Source organism: Mobula birostris, chromosome 25 (assembly GCF_030028105.1).
Source record: "Mobula birostris isolate sMobBir1 chromosome 25, sMobBir1.hap1, whole genome shotgun sequence".
Classification (NCBI taxonomy): Eukaryota; Metazoa; Chordata; class Chondrichthyes; order Myliobatiformes; family Myliobatidae; genus Mobula; species Mobula birostris.
Genome location: NC_092394.1, coordinates 39,577,721 through 39,598,443, shown reverse-complemented (window position 1 = coordinate 39,598,443; position 20,723 = coordinate 39,577,721). Strand labels below are relative to the sequence as shown.

At 42.7% G+C, this 20,723-nt stretch overlaps 1 protein-coding gene across 3 annotated transcripts in view; it reads right to left on the bottom strand.

Moving 5' to 3' along the window:
- LOC140187784 (septin-5-like) overlaps positions 1 to 11,668 on the bottom strand; it is a 106,543-nt gene extending 94,875 nt beyond the window's left edge. The window contains exon 1 of one of the 3 annotated variants that reach the window (XM_072243507.1): positions 11,612 to 11,668. Coding sequence is in view for 1 of the 3 variants with exons in the window: in XM_072243505.1 (XP_072099606.1) it covers positions 3,798 to 3,818 (21 nt within the window). In the remaining 2 variants the exon portion in view is untranslated. Of the gene's footprint in view, positions 1 to 1,199; positions 1,323 to 3,797; positions 3,840 to 11,611 lie in introns of those variants that run through there. The other 2 variants (XM_072243505.1, XM_072243508.1) reach the window with 2 other exon arrangements.
- Between the last annotated feature and the right edge of the window lie 9,055 nt (positions 11,669 to 20,723).

Genomic DNA, 20,723 nt, shown 5'->3' with positions numbered 1-20,723 from the left:
ACAAATTTCACGTCACATGCTGGCGATAATAAATCTGATTCTGATAATAAATTAAGTAATGGCCAAGAATACACGAAATCAGAGTCAGTCAGAGTCATACTGCAATGAACCAGGCACTTCGGCCTAGTTGAACTATGCCAAAGAAGCTAGTCCTATCTGCCTGTGTCTGGCCATAGCCCTCCAAGCCATGTGCTGATCTAGATGCCTCTTAAATGTTTTTAAATGCACCCACCTCAATCAATATTTCTGGCAGCTCATTCCAAATACACCACCCCCTTCCTTGCATGAAGGAGCTGCTCCTGATGTCCCTTTTAGATCCAGATTTTAAACCTATGCCCTTTTGGTTTTAGAACACACCCACCACCCCGTGATAAAAAGACTATGCCCCTGCCTGTGCCCCTCATATCTCTACCAGATCACTCCTCAGTCCCCTATATTCCAGAGAATAAAGCCCAAGTACACACAACCTCCCTTTGTAACTCAGCCCACACTCCCCTCCGCCCCCCCCCCCCCAAAATCCAGGCAACATTCTAGTAAATCTTTCCTGCACTCTTCCTCTCTTCAGTCCTGACGAAGGGTCTCGGCCTGAAACGTCGACTGTACCTCTTCCTAGAGATGCTGCCTGGCCTGCTGCGTTCACCAGCAACTTCGATGTGTGTTGCTGTTCCTCTCTTTCTAGTTTAATAACATCTTGCCTATAACAGGGTGACCAAAGGAGGACACAATACCCCAAGTATGTCCTCACCAAAATTTTAAACCACTGCAACATATCTTTCCAGCTCTTATCTCAAAGCTCTGGCCAATGAAAGCCAGCATGCCAAACACATTCTTCATCACCCTATCAAACTCTGACACTGCTTTCAGCAATCAATGCACTTGCATTCCTAGATCCCTCAACTCCATAACACTTTATCGTTCAATGTTACGTTTTATTTTAGTTTGATCTTCCTAAATGTAGTACCTAAAATATAGAGTCATTTGATCAAGTATCATCTGCAGGAAGAACCAAAATTCTTGCAAGCGTGTTGCTTGGATCTCCCTTATAGATAGCAGAAAAGTAATCTGGACATATATTGAACGTTACTCATGATCAAATGTTACATAGAAAATGCCTACAAAATGGTTCATGATCAACAAAGTAGTAACATGAAATGAATTCTACAATCAGTTAAGTAGTCTCTGTTTACTGATAGACTTACCTACAGTTCTACAATTTAATATTGTTATTATGCAAGGAGTCACCAGATGCCCAAATTGATGGATGCATGCACAACTCCTTGAATAAAATAACTCTTCCTTGCGTTTGAAGATGTACACAGATTCTGATAAAATAATGAAGAGAAGAGACCATTTAGTCCATTTAACCTGTCGTCCCATCGAGTATTGTGAGCAGTTTCAGTCCCCTTGTGATGGATATTCACTCCTGGTCAGTAGGCTTCTTGGTTGTTTGCTAATCTTGCTTTCTGAATACAACAGCTGACATTTGTAAGACCACAAATAATTGTAAGTAAACTTCCAACTAACAGCTGTTTGACTTCTGGTCATAAATGGAAGTCAGTCTTTAGTTCTTAAAGTGTAAATGGCAAGCAGTAATCAGCTTCAAGTTAAAACCAGTACTGTTTATAGAGCAGTTTGACAAACAAGCTCTGTAGATAGGCGATGCTCTGTCCGTGAGAAGTAAGATTTAGCTCACTACACCTGGCTTATTGCTGCTTGAGATACAGTTTAAGTTAATGAGTTGTTTAATTTGGCTTCTTTCGAACAGACAAGCTGACTCTAAGTTGCTTAGTTGAAGGAAGTTTGCAGAATTGGATGGATAATATCATTTAGCTTATTAAATAACTTGTGGTTATGGTTGGAATGTTTACGTGCTCAAGAATGTTAGTTTTACAGCATTAATTCTTAACAGTCCACCTTAAGCTGATACCCAGGTCTCCAAAATGCTTTTTGTGTTAAAAGGGTATCTGTGGAAATATCATTTATATATGAAAAGACCAAAGTGGCAGAAAAAGAGTATAAATGTAAAGAGCAATTCAGGCTTATAAGGAGTGGTTGAAGAACATCAAGAAGGATGATAGGAAGGCGGGGTCCTCTGGCTTTGGTTTCTGCGGGGGATGATTCATTGGTCTGCATTATTGGCATATCTTTTTAGTTTAAAGGAATTATATCTGTATTTGGAAATACTTTTTGTTTCACAAATGATTTGAAATTTGGAAATTTTTTATAAGATAGAAATCCTCTGCGAGTTTTAAATGTGTTTTAAGAACATTGTTTTGATTTAAATGTTTATCACTGAAAATAAATGAACTATGTTTAAACCACTGTTAGCTTCTCCTTGGTAGGGAGGGGGGACAATGTGAGGCTAAAACTTGCCGTGGGAAATAAACATCTTTGAAGATTGGATAGTTACACTATAATCTCCCTTTAGTGACAGTACGCATGGCTACTTATATCAGAGAGGACTTAAGGTCTTCACTCAAGTTTAGAACTTCATGGTCAGCAAACCCAATACCATCACACCCTTATCTAAGAAAGGATGTGCTGGCATTGGAAAGGGTCCAGAGAAGGTTCATGAGAATGATTCTGCAATTGAAAAGGTTAACTTATGAGGAATGTTTGATGGCTCTGGGTCTGTACTCACTGGAGTACTGGAGTTTAGAAGAATGGGGTGGGGTTCTCATTGATACCTATTGAATATTGAAAGGCCTAGATAAGAGCGGGTATGGAGAGGATGTTTCCAATAACAAAGGAGTCTAGGAGCAGAAGGCACAGCCTCAGAATACAGGGACGTCCTTTCAGAACAGAGGTGAGGAGGGATCACTTTAGCCAAAGGGTGGGTGAATCTATGGAATTCATTGCCACAGATAGCTGTGAAGGTCGAATCATTCCAAGGTAGGGAAGTCTAAAATCGTAGGGCACAGATTTATGAGGGGGGAAAATTTTAAGGGGGCCTGAAGAGCAAGTTTTTCAAGCAGAAGATGGTAGGTATTTAAAGTGGAAGTTGATAGGTTCTTGATTTGTAAGGGCGTCAAAGGTTATGGGGAGTAGGCGGGAGAATAGGGTTGAGAGGGAAAATAAATCAGCTATGATGAAATGATGGTGCAGACTCAATGGGCCAAATGGTCCAATTCTTTTCCTATATCTTATGGTCTCAAACAAATACTATACCTTGTAAGTCATTATATGTAATGTCATACTCTGCCCAGAAATCACATAATATCCTGGGAGTGGTGAAAAAAAAGCAGATACAGATCTAACAAGTTTAGGGGTAAAATAATCTAGTCCATTTTTGCTTGATCCGTATGGCAAACTGAAATGATCGTCTAGACTAGCACCACTTACCCTCTGTGACAGGATAAATGAAGAGAATATGATACTGTGACAGCACTTTCCAAAGATCAGCATAACTGGATACAGTACCAAAAGTACTCTGAGAAAATTAATTCATTCCTCATAATAAATCTTAACAGCAAACAAACTTACTGACAAGAAAGTTGCTGAGATTGGTACAATCTACATTTACATGTCTATTTAGCTAGCTGCAAAAGATTCAACTTACTAGATACCTTCCGAAAACATGAATCAATAAAGCATTTCTAGAATTTCACATTTAACGTACACAAGCATTATAAGCAAAATGCCATCTGTGAACTCAACAGTTTCCCTGTAACTGAAAGAACACACACACAGCTCACCTCCAGGACAGTTAAATGACCTTGACACACTCGTCAACTAATTAAGAGAATTAAATCTACACAATAGCATCAACAGATGGTGGAAGAAAACAGCTCACAGACCTCTCTCAGCTGGAACACCATTGCCACTGAGTGGAACCTATTCCACACAAACAAGGAAGTGACACCTCCAGTATCAGCCAATGAAAACTAAAGATCCATCATACTAGCAGCCATTGTTTTGAACAATGTAATCTCATTGGTTTAAATTGCTGTGCGGGGTTTAAGTAAGCGCTCCTTATTGCCAGTATTCCAAGCCCTTAATAACAGCTTGAGACTCTCCAGGAAAGGATTAGGGACAGTGTTTGTAGTGAAGCTGAATGGTAAGTGTAGCTGAAATAATTAGCTGCATAGAATGCCAGCGGATAATTAAGCAGAAACCTGCAGTCTTTAAATTAAATTAATCTGAATGCAGATGGATACAGCAGAAGGATTTACGAAGAAAATATTCTATGAATGGAAGCCCAAATTTTCAACAGAGCTAAAATGTGAAATAATATGAGAGAAACAAACAGTTGTTAGAAATAAAGCAGTTTCTTTCAGTTACTTTTACACCACATGACATGAAGATTCCAACTTATCATCATGTGACCTGGGAAAGATTGGTGTCTGCATGCAACAGAGAGCAAACAATATTCAAGTCTGAGCTGGAAAGTAGCAGGTAATGGGCACTCTGTTCAAGTTCCATGTAACGATCAGCTCCAATAAAAGGAATTCTGTCCACTCCTCCATGACAGTGTTGAACTCGTCAATATCGTGGGATCACTATTGCAAAGAGTACAAATTATCGATGGATCTACAGTAGCATGCTGCACTATTACCCTCCCAAACCCTTCCCACCATCAGCAAAGCACAACAGGAATGAGGCAAAATATCCTCCATTTGTGCGGACAAGTACAGCTTCAACAAGAGTGACAACATGAAAGACAATGCTGTCCACTTCATCAACGACCCCAACAGGCACTTTAGACATGCACACCTTGGCTATACTGCAAACCGTAAAGCTCAGCTTGCTTCCATGACACCCAGTAAGCCCCTTTGAGTGGTGATGTATGGAGAGATGATGGCAATATTGTGAGTTTAAGTAAGAACAGAAAACTCAGCAGATCAGGCAGCGTCTGTGGAAAAAGAAACAGTTAACGTTTCAGGTTGAAGATCATCAGAACAGGGAAGAGAGAGAAAACAAGTTAGTTTCAAATTGCAGAGCAGGTGGGGAGTGGTGGGTGGGAGAGATCACATTATGGTTTATTATACGTTTGAGAAACCAAACACAGATTGGGCAACTACGGAGCCCACAGCATATTCAGTTTGCACGTGTAGTCCTGAGCTCCAGGTTGTGCGTCACCTTAATTCTCCATCCCACTCCCACTCCTAGATAATCTATCCATAGCTTACTGCTCTGCTTCAACAAAGCCCAACCGACAGGGCGGTGGCACAGCAGGTAGTGCTGCTGTCTCCCGGCTCCAGCAAACCAGGATGAATCCCGATCTGTCTGTATGGAGTTTCCGTGTTCTCCATGCGATTGTGCGAGTTTCCCCCGGATGTTTTGGCTTCCCCCCACATCACAGGGACACGTTTGGCGTTGGGGGGGGTAAGTGAACTCTTTTCAATACATTACCCCTACTGTAGGCAAACAGTACAAGAATTTGAGTAGAGTTGATGAGCACGTAAGAGAAAATGAAAAATCAGGGAAATCAGAGGAAAATTTGAATGTTCCAAGGGCTAGCATGCCCGCACCTAACACGGGCCAAATGGCCTTCAATCTCACAAGAAAAATGAATGTTAAAATATCAGCACTTTGTCTTTCCTCTGAGTGTTTTGCAGCCTTTGGACCTCAAAAATCAAATTTGATAATTTTAGAGAAATTGATTGTGTATGAACTAGCCAGGTCTGGTATGTGGTTATCCATCTGTAACAGTAATTCAGTTTATCTCTCCACAGACACTGCCTGATCTCCTGAGCATTTTCAGCATTCTCCTGTTTTCAATTTGTAACAACAACTCTGACCTGCATTTCACATCTTTTATAATTTCTTTGCTTTTTCTCCCCCCCATCCTCTCTTAATAATCAATCAACAAGGCTCCGTAACCAGCGTAAGAACCTAAGCAACACTAATCTCATCCAGTTGAAGAGGCTCCCTTTGAGACTAATTTATTTTATTCCTTTCCCAGTTCTGAAGAAGGTTTTTCACCAGAAATGTTAATTCTTTTTTCCCCCAGTCAGCTGTCCAACTTGCTGAGTGTTTCCAGCATTTTTTAAAATCTCATTCCAGCTGTAGTTATAGCACCAATTCGTTCTGCAAATCGAACCGAATCTTGGTCATCAGATGCTGCTCTTTGATTGGACCTACAAGTGCTGAATTGGCGCAGGCCACCGTATTTGAAGTCGATGCAGATGCATACCGAGCTGAGCTTTCCCATGCTCCAATATTTCATACAGATTGACATACCTGCCAATGTGCCCAATATCTCATTACCAAGTCCATCACCCTTCCTCAACAGGTTTGTCCATCAAACCTTCCCTCCAAGAAGCCCTCTGGACCAATGTGTGACAGTGGTCACTGGGGACCTGACATACAAGTACCCCTCTCTGTTGAGACAACCATTCATGTTGATTGACCCACCATGTCTTGCATCTAATCTACCTTCTCTGATAAGAGCTTCTTCTCCATGGCTCTAAAACAGCTCAACTGCCTGGCCAGGTTAATGTCTCTAAGCATATCTAGAACAAGAAAGGTACAAGGGTGGAATGATGGTGAGGGAAGGACAAGCAACAGATACACACTTTTACCATTTGAATCTCGTAGATCAGAAGTAGTGGAAGTGATATTTGGGAATGCAGATTGGTATGAACACACTCCCACCACTTGCCCTGCACCAGTGGTGGCCATCTCTATGCCACTGAGTTGTCAGATGCAGCACTGCCTACTGTTGGTGTATTGCCGGTGAAAGCAATTATTTGTCCTGCAAGGAAGTGTGTCTTTACAAGTGTTACAGTGTGACATGCCTGGCCTGGTTAATTAGTTTCGTCATCGTTAGGTCACATCTGGAATTTCCAGTTGGTGGGTGATTGCCCTCCACGCCGCTCTGTCCCGACACTTGTCCACAACATCCCTGGTCTTGTCCAGCTTGGTCCAATCCTTGATGTTATCCAGCCACGTTGTTCTTTGCCTTCCTCTTCCTTTCTTTCCCTCCACCTTTCCATATAGCAAGTCCGTCAAGATGTTATCTCTCCGCGTAATGTGTCCACAATAAGCAACTTTTAACTTCATGATCTTCTCCAGCAGTATCCGTGGTCTATCAACTTCAGATAAAACCCTCTCATTTGAAACTTCCTCTACCAAGCTGATCTTCAACATTCATCAATAGCACCACATTTCAAAAGCATTAATTCGTTTCATGTCATCCGTCTTCAGGGTCAATGTTTCTGATCCATACCTCAGCATATGCAACACGCGAGGAAGCGGATTCTACTTTGGATGTCTACCTTCCGATTGCATGGTAGGTCTTTTAGCTTCATGAACTGGGTCTTAGCCATACCTATTCTCTTTCTGAGCTCAGCTTCACATCTCCCATCATCTGTCAGACAACTGCCAAGATAATCAAACTTTTGCATCTGTTCAATGTCTTGTCCATTCACTTGTAATGATACCATCATTAATGAGTCTTTAGTGTTTGTTTTGCTTACCACCATCGATTTTGTTTTCTTAGGGTTGATTTTTATAAATAGTTTGAGAATCCTTAAACAGTGAGAATGAACCACTGGAGCATTGATGAGTCTGTGAGGCTCTTGTGGAGTATGTCAGTATCTGGTGGGAGTTGTGATTGACAGAGATTGATATCAGGTCAGTGACTGCAGTGGCTTGCATGGGCATTTGTGATAATATCGCATTCTTTAGCTTGTCCACACACATGTATGTAAGTTAGTGTATTAGCACTGTTCAACATGATATTCATAGTCACTGTTAAAATCTTAGCCACCAAGAGAAAGCAGTACGTTGCCTAATCAGGGAGAGGTCCATGAAGACAACAAAATAGTTGAGTTAGAGAAAGGTACAGCACAGAAACAGGCCCTTCAGCCCATCTAGTCTGTGCTGAACCATGTTGAGTCAATGGAGCTGAAATGAACAGCGGTGCTGTGTGAAGATAAAGGTGACACATTTACTGACCAGATGTCCAGCGTGATTTGGTTTGTGGCCAGATACACTCTCATGTGATTACAGGAATAAAAAAAAACATACATTCGATAATATTTGTGGAACGCGAAGTGTAACAAGCTGTGTAAAACTTGGGCTGACTGGAGAGATCAAAAGAGAGACAGAGACAGGAGTTAGACCAGCCTGCTTGTTCAACTGTATGAGAAGAGGTCACAGACTCTCAAAGTCAGATGATCAATCAACATCAAGTTCACATTCCATAGGACCAGCCATCTGAGATCAGGTAATGTCTGTAACTTCAAAGTAACTGGGGGCTGTAACAATAAAGTAAATTAGTTGACATTGTTTAAAAGCAGCAATATTTTGCTAACTTATGACACAGTGTTTCAGGGTGAAGGGACTTTGATGTGTTGCTTGGCGCAGATCTGTGTGTGAGAGAACATTAGTGTTTTACACAGTTCTGCATTCATTTCCTGGGAGTTTTAGTCCTGGTGCTGACATCATTAGCCACTGTAACACACCCAAAATGCTGGAAGAACTCAGCAGATCAGACAGCAACTCAGGAAAGGAGTAAACAGTCAATGTTTCGGGCTGAGACTCTTCATCAAACCGGTGTGTGCTGCTTTGATTTCCAGCATCTGCAGATGTTCTCGTTTGTCATTAGTCACTTCTCACCACGGACATTTCATGATATACTGGCAATGAGACACTTACTGGGGCTCTTTGTGCAAATACATTGCTCTCAAATTCCTCCCCCCAAACTTCCCACCCCACCCATATCATTAGCTAAGATACTCAGAGTGAATCACAACATTCACCCACTTCCATGCTCTGCCTTGAGTTGCTAACCTCTAAGTGACTTCAAAGAGCAGCTTTATTTTATGAGGTACACTCATAGTTCCAATCTGCATATTAGCTAGAGACCACAACTCCTGGATAAACATTAATGCAATGAGTGGTATGGTTGGTACTGCAAAATCATGGCAATTAAGCAGGAACAGTGCTTATTCATGGAAGGCATATCAGCTGAAAGTAGTGTCAGTATATATACAATTAGATTACATTAGATTATGAGGACACGCAGTGCTCTTTTATTGTCATTTAGTAATGCATGCATTATGATACAATTTGTTCCTCCAGAATGGTATCACAGAAACACAAGACAAACTAAGACTAAAAAAAACTGAAAAAACATAATTATAACATATAGTTACAACAGTGCAAGCAATAATTTGATAGAACAGACCATGGGCACGGTAAAAAATATCTCAAAGTCACTCAAAAGTCCTATCATCTCACGCAGACGGTAGAAGGAAGAAAACTCTTCCTGCCATGAGCTTCCAGCACTGCAAACTTGCCAATGCAGCATCCTGGAAGCACCCGACCACAGTCCAACACAGAGTCCGTCCGCAAACTTCGAGCCTCCGACCAGCTCTCCGATACCGAGCACCATCTCTGCCGAGCACTTCGACCCCGGTGCCGGCAACAGCCAAGGATTTGGGGCCTTCCCCCCCCAGAGATTCTCGATCGCACAGTAGCAGCGGCAGCAGCGAAGCAGGCATTTCGGAAGTTTCTCCAGATGTTCCTCCATGCTTCTCATGTCTGCCTCCATCAAATCAGGATTGTGCACGGCATCCTACTTCACAATGCAATTGCAATAACCATTTCACATCACTTTTCAGCTGGCTCAGTTTATCCAATTTGTTTTGACGTTGGAATTCATGGAGGATCCATTCTCAAAGATTTATTTCAACAAAGGAGCAGAATAAAAACACAGAAAACAAACATGGAAAAATACACCTGAAAACTCACTTTCTAGCCTTTTGGAAACACAAATACATAGTTTCATGAATTTCATTTACCTCAACCACCACTTGAGAATTTGAGTCTGAAATAGTCATGTTTCTGTTACTCATTAGAAAAGAGATTGTTTAAATACATGAATTATAATGAAGAATTGTATTATTTAAATACGGGTGTGGGGGGGGGGGGGGTCTTCCAGCATAGATCATAACCTGTTTCAGATGTCTTTTTAATTGCTCTAGTAGCTATGGTCAAATGGAGTCATCCCGTTAAACGGTCCGTCTCAAGAAGTGGTACATAAAGTCAACATCAAGATAACCTTGATTCCCAAACAGCTGTTAACTCATTAAAATGATTTGAAATCTCCAGCACAGAGATAACTATTCCTCTCAGATTTTCAACTGGCCATTCTTGATGACCATGAAAGGATTGGTATTAGATGGCCAGTGAGGGTGCTGCCTCATAGCTCCAGTGACCTGCTTTCAATCCTGATCTCTGGTGCAGCCTGTGTAGAATTTGTACATGCTCCCTGGCACTGAGTGGCCTTTCTCCAGTTGCTCCAGACACCCCACATCCCCAAAATGTGTGGATAGATAGATTAATTGACTGTAAATAACTCTTAATGTGTCAGTAAGTGTAGGATTTAGGGTGAGCTGATTGGAACATGGAGAGAATAAATGTGATTAGGTTGCAGAGTTAGTGGGCCAAAGGTCCTGTTCTGTGATGACAACCCTCATGCACAGTTTAAAAATCGGCATTGTAAATTAAAACCTCATCTTGGTCATTTTTTGTTTAATAAAATACAAGCCCAAAATCCTTCTGATCCTTTGTTCCTTCAATCTATATGGTTAAAATAAAACTCCATAATCAGTTATCTGAATATTCAGAAATCAAAGTTCAAAGTAAGTTTGTTAGTAAGTACATCCTATACAACCCTGAGATTCATTTTCTTGTGGGTATACTCAGTAAATCCCAGAACCACAATAGCATCATAGATTGTACACAACAGGGTGAACAAATAACCAGTATGCAAAAGACAACAAACTGCAAATACAAAAGGAAAAAAAAACTAGTAATAAATAAAGAAACAATAACTATTGAGAGCATAACATGATGAGTTCTTGAAAGTGAGTACACTTCAATGATGGGGCAAGTGAAGTTCTCCCCCCTGGTTCAAGATCCTGATGGCTGAAGGGTAATAACTGTTCCTGAATCTTGCGGTCAGAGTCCTGCACCTTCATCCTGATGGCAGCAGTGAGAACAGAGCATGATCTGGGTGGTGGGGGTCCCTGATGATGGATGCACCTTGCCTTTGTACAGATATGCTTAATGGTGGGGAGGGCTTCACCCGTGACGGAATGGGCCCTATCCACTACTTTTCGTAGGAATCCCAGAGGTTCAGCGTCTGACTTGCCAGGTGACGTTAACCGCCTTCCTTTCCACCTTACTGAGCAAGTTCCTACGCCCTCCTTAAAATTTTCAGATCCACTGAAAAATTTGTTACAGCATCCGAACAGACGATCATTTGGGACAGTTCTGCAATGGTCTTATTGCTGTTTGTGGGACGTTGCTGTGTACAATTTTACATTCACATCGCCCTATAAAGCTGATTACCGCCAAGGTACTTTGAATTGAAATGCACACGCACAGTGCTGAGGGAATGCCAGTGTGAACTTGCCAAGAGGGAAGACAGGTAAGCTGCTAAACGCGGCCCGACCGTTCACTGGCACTGACGCATGTCCAGTTTAAAGCTGCTCCATTCAGACAATTTTTCTGTCCTAAATGCATACAAATACCTGAGTGAACATATACAATAATAATATTCACGGTCCGGATTTACGAAAGATTTCAGATTATTACATGCTCAGGGAGCAGGGTGTTAGCCCAGGAAGGACAGCGATTTAAGAATTGGACTTACCTCCCAGTCTGGGCCGTCCCAACAGAGCGATCGGGCGGCAGCGGTTTCCAAAATCCAGAAATCGGCAAAGGGAGAGAGAGAAAACAAGAGGAGAGAGCTGTAAGCTGCAGCAGTGGGCTGGACATTATTGAATGTGCAAGTGTTGCGGCGGGGACTTACCCATATTCAGCAACGCCTTCTGCAGCACCTCGTCCGTCATCTTCCCCTTTCTAGCACCGCGGCACCCTGCGGACAGGCGCCTGGGTTCACCCCCTCCTCGTGCTCTCTCTCTCCCCCAATCCTCCCCTTTTCTACGCTCCTGCTGGATGCCCCGAGGACCTTCCTCACTAGCATGCGGTCTCCATCACAAAGGGCGCCTCCCGCACACGCCACAATGTGGGTCCGGCAGCCTCACACCCACCCTCGCTCGCTCACCCCGCAAGGGCAGCTGAACTCTGACGCGGGAGTTTTACCTGTGGCCAGCCGGTGGAACAATGGCTGTAAATTAACACCCCTGACGCAGGTTTAAATAATTCACACATCATGAACAGAGACTTAACTGCGACCTGCGGGTTTGTGGGTGAATTGGTGACTGACATGTCATAACTGGGGAGACACCTGCCTGAATTTTCAATCTCTGCTACACCAGAAATTCTGCAGATGCTGGAAGTCCAAAGCAACACACACAAAACGCTGGAGGAAGCAGCCGGTCAGATAGCATCAGTGACAATAGTCGATTTTGGCTGAAACAGTTTTGTAGAATGGTCTTGGCCTGAAAGGTCAACTGTTTATTCATCTCCACGAATGCTTCCTGACTTGCTGAGTTCCTTTGTTGCTTTGAATTTTACCTGCTTTGTTTTGGTGGCTAAGGTTGTTGTAAATGTTAATGTAGATGAACTGAACACACTGATGAGGGAGAGGGAGAAGTAGCAAGTCCGTCATCGTGCCCAGTGCTGGCCCCCTAGGCCTGAGTCAACGCAGTAGTAGTAGTTGCTGTAAATCTGGTCAAATTGGTATTCCCACCTACCCTGTGAAAAAGAACTCGCAAAAATTGGCCATTGTGTCATTGGGACTCATTAACCCCCTCTGCACTGGATCCTTGACCTTCTGACCAATAGATTGTGACCAGAAAGGATCAGCAACAGCTCCTCCACCAGGATTAGGCTCAAAATAGTGTCCCACAAAGTTGTGTCCTCGACCACTCCTCTCACTACACTCATGGCTGCCTGGCCAAAGAGGTCCCTAGCCTGGGGTCCATGGACACCTTGCTGAATTGTATTGGTCTCTGCCACGAAAAGGGTTGGAAACCTCTGATTTAGAAGTCTTAAGCTGATACAACTCACTGGGCTATACCTCAATGCTGAGTTGATTTATCCTTGTGCATGATAATGACCTTTCCCTCAATGTCAGCAAACCACAAGAGCTGGTCATTGACTTCAGATGCTAGGGACGGTGATGCACAGGCTCCTGTTTATGTCAGTGGTGCTGAGGTCAAGAACGTTGAGACAACTTCCTATGATTGAACACCACTAGTAGCCTGTCCTGCTCCAAGCACGTTGATACCACAGCCAGGAAAGCTCACCAGTGCCCCCATTTCTTCAAGAAGCTAAAGGAAGTTAGCATGTTCCCTTTAACTCTCACCAATTTTTATTGATGCTCTGTAGAAAGTGTCCTACTTGGTGTATGGCAACTGCTTCAATAGACAATAGACAATAGGTGCAGGAGTAGGCCATTCAGCCCTTCGAGCCAGCACCGCCATTCACTGTGATCATGGCTGATCATCCACTATCAGTATCCAGTTCCTGCCTTAACCCCATAACCTTTGATTCCGCTATCTTTAAGAGCTCTATCCATCTCTTTCTTGAAAGCATCCAGAGACTTGGCCTCCACAGCCTTCTGTGGCAGAGCATTCCATATATCCACCACTCTCTGGGTGAAAAAGTTTTTCCTCAACTCCATTCTAAATGGCCTATCCCTTATTCTTAAACTGAGGCCACTGGTTCTGGACTCACCCATCAGCGGGAACATGCTTCCTGCCTGCAGCGTGTCCAATCCCTTAATAATCTTATATGTTTCAATAAGATCCCCTCTCAGCCTTCTAAATTCCAGAGTATACAAGCCCAGTCGCTGCAATCTTTCAACATATGACAGTCCCACCATCCCGGGAATTAACCTTGTGAACCTACGCTGCACTCCCTCAATAGCAAGAGTGTCCTTCCTCAAATTTGGAGACCAAAACTGCACACAATACTCCAGGTGTGGTCTCACCAGGGCCCTGTACAGCTGCAGAAGGACCTCTTTGCTCTGATGCTCAATTCCCCTTGTTATGAAGGCCAGCATGCCATTAGCTTTCTTCACTGCCTGCTGTACTTGCATGCTTGCTTTCAGTGCTTTGCCTTTAACCATGGGTGACAAAGGCATCTACCCTGATGTCTGCAGTTCAGAGTACACGTAGCAGATACAATGAGAAACAAGCAGTGATTCTACTCATGAGTGAATGATGACTGTGGTCTCCCAACCTACATTAAAAAGGGTCTTCCTCTGGGAACCTCCATCCAGCACAAGTAGTGCACGTGAGCTCGATTTCAACATTTAAGAAAAGTTTGGATAGGTATATGGATAATAGGGGATATGGAAAGCTGTAGTCCCAGTGCAGGTCAATGGGAGTAGTCAGTCTAAATGATATCGGCATAGACTAGATGGGCCAAAGGGCCTGTTTCTGTGCTGTACTTCTCTATGACTCTATATGAGTTACTGCATTGCCATGAAGGAGTTGTGGCTGCAGCTTACATGTGCAATTGTTTTCTGTTTTGTCTTGCAGGGTGTGAGGGTAGGCCAGTTACTTCTCAGCACCAGAACACGAGGAAGTGGAACCACATGAGCAGCAGGCACATAGGGAGCTGGAGGAGCAGGTGAGAGTCTCACCTCTGTGAAACTGAATTTGGTTTTCTTAGTGCTTAAAAATAGTGCCATGTAATCAATCCCACTTCAGCCATAATTTTCCTTTAATCTGTTCTCTCTCACATGACCATCAACTCCATCCTGGCTCTCCCACCTACCGTCCATCTGCACAGGGTGCGGTTTACCGCAGTTAGTTAACTTGCCAAGTGAAACATTTGTAGGGAACTGGAACACCCAGGAGAAAGCAGTGTGATGACAGGGAGAATGTGTAAAGTCCATTCAAGCATGTCTCCGCAGGTCAGGATCAGACCAGGGAAACCAAAGCTATGAGGTAGCAGCACTACCTGCTGCACCATTCCGCTGCCCCCCCCCCACCCTTGCCAAAGGGACTAGTGGGTGTTCATCGTGCAGGATTAAAGGTGTAATCCAGATGGTGGAGAGTGCGATATTCAGCAGTGTTAAGGCAAGATCAACCAGTACAAGGAAGAAGATCATTATGTGAATGTCTGTATGGGCTGTTTGAGAAAACTGGCCTTGGTAATTCTACAATGAGATAGAGATCCAATTTCTTCAGGTTGTTGTATCTGGGGGTGGTAGTGGCGATAAGCTCCTACTATCTATTAAATGCTCCCAATGGCATCAGTTTCAAACAGCCTCTGACAACCAAGTCCAGCTCCTGGCCTTCGTGTGTGGCTTAGCAACTAAGCCCAGCAGAAAAGTTTCTATTGATAGGAGAAGGGACATAAGCAGGTTACTAGCATGTTAAAACAGTCACTTTGGGCAGATGGGGCCTGTCAGCCGTGGTTGGCAGCTCATCTAGGAGAAGGAAAACTCTGACCTCAAACCTCTGCTGGCTTGCAGTTATACCCATGTATGGGGAAGGCTTCAGGAGTAATCACTGAGCAAAAATCTGCAGCTCGAGTCCCTACGTCGCATTCAACGCTGACTGGCAACTTCTGCAACACTGTGTCGGTCTACGCCGTTCCTTTGGGTTGTTCAGCTGCTTAGAGAGGAGGAGCCTACGACATGAGAAACTGCTTGCTCTCCATATCCTACTGCCCTTGCCTAGCACGTAGACGGCTGGGACATAACATCTGTGGTCATCCCAAACAACGGAAGGCCTCAAAATAGAGATTCAGTGTCGATATATGTCTTAACAAAGAAGTTGCTGGTGAACGCAGCAACTTTTATGTGTGTTGCTTGAAATTCCAGCATCTGCAGATTCCCTCGTGTTTGCATCTATGTATGTCTACTTGGATATATTGGCTTGCAATTGAATGTGACACCGTTGTATTGAGAAACCTCCATAAGAATGGGACATGAAACTCTTCAAAATTTGTAAAGGAGTGTTGCAGCTGGTGAAAGTTCAAAAATGTTCAACGTTCAAAGTAAATTTATTATCGAAGTACGTATACATCATGTACAACCTTGAGATTCATTTTCTTGCGGGCATTCACAGTAAATGGATGAAACACAATAGAATCAGTGAAAGGCCACACCCAATAGGATGGATAACAACCAGTGTGCGAAAAAAACAACAAACTGCAAACACAAAAAGAAAGAAAAAGCAGAAATCATAATATAATAACTAAAGAAGCAATAAATATTAAAAACATGAGATGAAGGTTGAAAGTGAGTCCATCTGGTTAACCTCCAACTTAATGGGATGCATATTGATTTCTCAAACTTCAGGTAATTACCTCCCCTCCTTCCTTCACCATTCCCCATTTGTGTTTCCCTCCCACACCTTCTCTTCTTGCCTGCCTGTCAACTTCCTCTGGTGCTCCTCCCCCTTCCCCTTCTTCCATGGCCTTCCACCAATCATCTTCCCAGCTCTTTACTTCACCCTCTCCCGGTTTCGCCTATCACCTGCCACCTTGTACTTCCTCCCCTCCCCCATCCTCTCATTCTGATTTCTTCCTCCTTTCTTTCCAATCCTGATAAAGGGTCTCGGCCCGAAACATCGACTGTTTACTCTTTTCCATAGATGCTGCCTGGCCTGCTGAGTTTCTCCAGCACTTTGTGTGTGTGCTGCACGTAGATGCGCTCAATGGTGAAGAGAGCTTACCCATGATGGACTGGGCCATATCCACTTCTTTTTGCAGGCTTTTCCATACAAGGCCAAACTTCTAAGAAAGTAGAGGTGCTGCCGTGCTTTCTTTGTAATGGCTAGACCCAAGACAGAACCTCCGAAATGATAACGCTGAGGAATTTATTACACATTGAGGAGATGATTGATCTGCATCACCGAAGCTTTCAAAGGAGAATCCAAAGTAAAATATGGACGGATGAAAGTTTTCACTCCATCGTGATCCAAGTACATGGCAGCAAAGAGAATTTTTATTTGTACTCAGATGGATATTAGACCAACATAGAACTACGAAGTTCATTTTAATAATATCGATAAAGTGTCTTCAGTATGACTTTTTATAGCTTTGTTTGATATGTGAACGTGTACAAGTAAATAGCACCTGATCAAAATCACCATCATCTTCACTGCACCATGTGCAGACTTTGGCCATTGGACGTAAAGGATGTTTGAAAATCAAGATGCTAAACTCAGCATAAACTAACCGTGTGTGGCATAGCAACCATCTCTCCTCTCTTTATTGTAAAAATAGGGGACAAGTTCTCCTCTACAATCACTCTGAGCACAGGTGCCCCACAAGGCTGTGTACTCAGCCCCCTGCTGTACTCACTGTACACCCATGATTGTGTAGCCAAGTTTCCATCAAACTCAATATATAAGTTTGCTGATTACACCACAATTGTAGGCCATATCTTGGATAATGGTGAGTTTGAGTATAGAGAGGAAATTAAGAACCTGGTGGCATGGTGCGAAGACAATAACCTATCCCTCAACGTCAGCAAGATGAAGGAATTGGATGTTGCCTTCAGAAGGAGTACCGGACCGCACGACCCAATTTACATCGGTGGTGTGCAAGTGGAACAGGTCAAAAGCTTTAAGTTCCTCGAGGTCAATACCACAAATCACCTGACTTGGTCCAACCAAGCAGAGTCCACTGCCAAGGCGGCCCACCAGCGCCTTTACTTCCCGAGAAAGCTAAAGAAATTTGGCCTGTCCTCTAAAACCCTCACTTATTTTTATAGATGCATCGTAGAAAGCATTCTTCTAGGGTGCATCACAACCTGGTATAGAATTTGTCCTGTCCAAGACCGGAAGAAGCTGCAGAAGATCGTGAACACAGCCCAGCACATCACACAAACTAATCTTCCATCTTTGGACTCACTTTACACCACACGCTGTCGGAGCAGTGCTGCCAGGATAATCAAGGACATGACCCAACCAGCCAACACACTTTTTGTCCTCTTCCCTCTGGGAGAAGGCTCAGGAGCTTGAAGACTCGTACAGCCAGATTTGGGGATAGCTTCTTTCCAACTGTGATAAGACTGCTGAACTGATCCTGACCCGGATCTGGGCCGTACCCGCCAAACCTCCGGACCTGCCTCTGGGTTTTTTTGCACTACCTCACTTTCCCTTTTCTATTTATGATTTATAATTTACATTTTTAATATTTACTATCTATTTGTATCCCAGGGAGCGCGAAGCGCAGAATCAAATATCACTGTGATGATTGTATGCTCTAGTATCAATTGTTTGGCGACAATAAAGTCTAAAGTATTGCTTCTGAGATGAATCACATACAGTAGGCACCTCAAAGCACTGGAGAGGTACCACAAATGCTATCATTGCAAATGCTCTGATTTCAGTGGAACAATAACCAAACATCAGTCTCTGGCATCATTGCCCCCAGCATTGAGACCCTAATCAATAGCTTATTCCAAACTCTCTTGTGATAACTGAGCAGAAGAAAAGATTCAAGGATGCTCTTAAAATCTCCATAAAAATGTACAATAAACCTGGAAATTCTCAAAATGGACAATGAGCAATCTTGGTGACACTGAGAACCCCATTCTGCTGTTTACATTGGACTTCTGTTTGGAAGCACATAAAAGCCCAGTATTAACAGAAGGAGGGCACTAAAGCCCTTATCATCTCACCAAGGACCTCCTTCAAATTGTGACAAAATTTACAGGAATTTACATTGACTTCACAAATCACCCCCAGGACCCATGGAACTGAGACGGAACCAAGTCATCTTTGAGCCTGAGGGACTCATTATGAAGAAAAACCTGCAAGAGTTTAATGCTGCAGTTTCTGCTTGTGAAGTAGAGTCATTAAGTTTTATCAGGCAGCAGATACTCTAAATATAGTTCTGCAGTCTTGGTTATCAGCATTACCAGAGGTTTTGGATTTCCGGAAGAGCCAGCTACTTCAGGATAGGGAAAATGATTAATGAGTTAGATTATGAGAATATTCCTTGGTGATGCATCTATTGAATTATAATTATAACAAATTTTCTTTATTATTCTTGTCTTCCACAGAGGATCTATGGATAAATCAGGCAGGTCAGGTCTATTGAAGCAGCAAAATAAACTGGAGCACATGCTAGAAATCCAAAGCAACACATACAAAATGCTGAAGGAACTCAGCAGGTCAGGCACATCTATGGAAATGAATAAACAGTCAATGTTTCGGGCTGAAACCCTTCTTCAAGACTTTGAGTTCTAGACATGGAGTGGATGGCCAACGTTTACTACAGGAAATTAAAGAATAGCTCACAGATCATACCTGACTAGCTGAAGTTGTATCATGGAGATGAAAGAAGCTTCTGTCGGAGGAAGAAAATTGTTAAAACTGAACAAAGCATGGGCTTTATTGACTTCCAAGTTGAAGCAAGGGTCTGATTGCTTCTATTATATTGTAATTGGAACCAATACAGACTGGTTTCAAACTGTAGGCTGGAATTAAAACCTAGGTAGGGTGGTTCTTCCTTATTATGCTACATTTGCCAATCATATTCTTACTCATTTAGTGAAGTAAAAGCAGAAAATACTGTATATCCTCAGCATCTCCAGAGAGTAAGGGATTTAATATTTCAGGTCAATAAGGTTTCATCAGAACCAGGCAAAACTATTGATATATAAACTTATAAAATGTAGAGAAAGGAATGGTAGAACATTTCAAAGCAGGTTATTTGGCTCCTTGTGTCTATTCCAGAACTTAGTGGAATTGTAGTTTATATTTTACTTCAGCATCACTTTCTTGCAATAACTCCTTATTTACTGATTCCATCAATACCCAAATCTACCAGCCTCTGTCTTGAATATATTCAGTGATCGAACCCACATAATCCTTCCTGGCTTATAATTCCAGAAAAACTCTTCTCCTCTTAGTCCTGAATGACTGACTTCTGATATTGAGACTGTGCCTTCAAGTTCCCCCGTCAGGGGAAACAACAACACCGCATTTTTCATGCGAATCCTCTTTAAGAATTTTGTATCTCATTGAGATCTCTTATTATTCTAAGCTTGAGGAAATCCCAGCCCAGCCTTTGATTGGAAGGATTGTAGAAGATACGAGACATTGAATGGACAAATGATTGTTAAAATATTCTTCAGTTTATAAATAGTTAAAGGGGACTTATTTTGCTGTGGAAATAATTCAAAAACACGGCAAGGGTGCACCGAAGGCAGAAGAGGCAACGGATCAGCCGAGCAGAAGAAAAGAATCACTATCTAAAATTGTTAATCTGATTGCTGAGTCCAGGGTCTGTGATCAGACAAGGCAAAAGATGGGGTGTGATCCACAACTGATCTAAGGCTTCATTAAACATTGTAGGGGGCTGAGGAAGTAGGATCAGGATTAGAATAGCAAGGAGAATTAGGTAGAGGCAACCAAAAGCTCTACCTAATGTATAGAGTTGTTTCATGAAAGAATCACTCAATTATTAACCTCAGCAAATGAAGTCACAGCATGAACAATGATTATGGTGTGAAGTGTAAAAAATGCAGATAAAATCACTGTTTCCTTACTTGTAAAAGAGCAGATGTTGCATCTTCTACGGCAGCACAGGACAGCGCCAGAGGATGGAGAGGAGGCATTGGTGGAATGAAGAACCACAGTGGCCCAGAAGGAATGTTCAAAATGGTGAAAGAATAGGTGTGGCATTGATATCAAGTAGGTGTCACAAATGGCACAAGATAACATGGAGATTAATGGATGGAGTTCAAAGCCAAGGGTAACGCTACTGTAGTTCTGGGAGAAAGGAGAACGGCTGAGCACACAGTGCAGTTGAGGGCTTTGTCAACAGTAGTGGAATGGAATTCTTCTTAGTTAAAAAGAGGTCTTACTGAATTATTAAAAGAG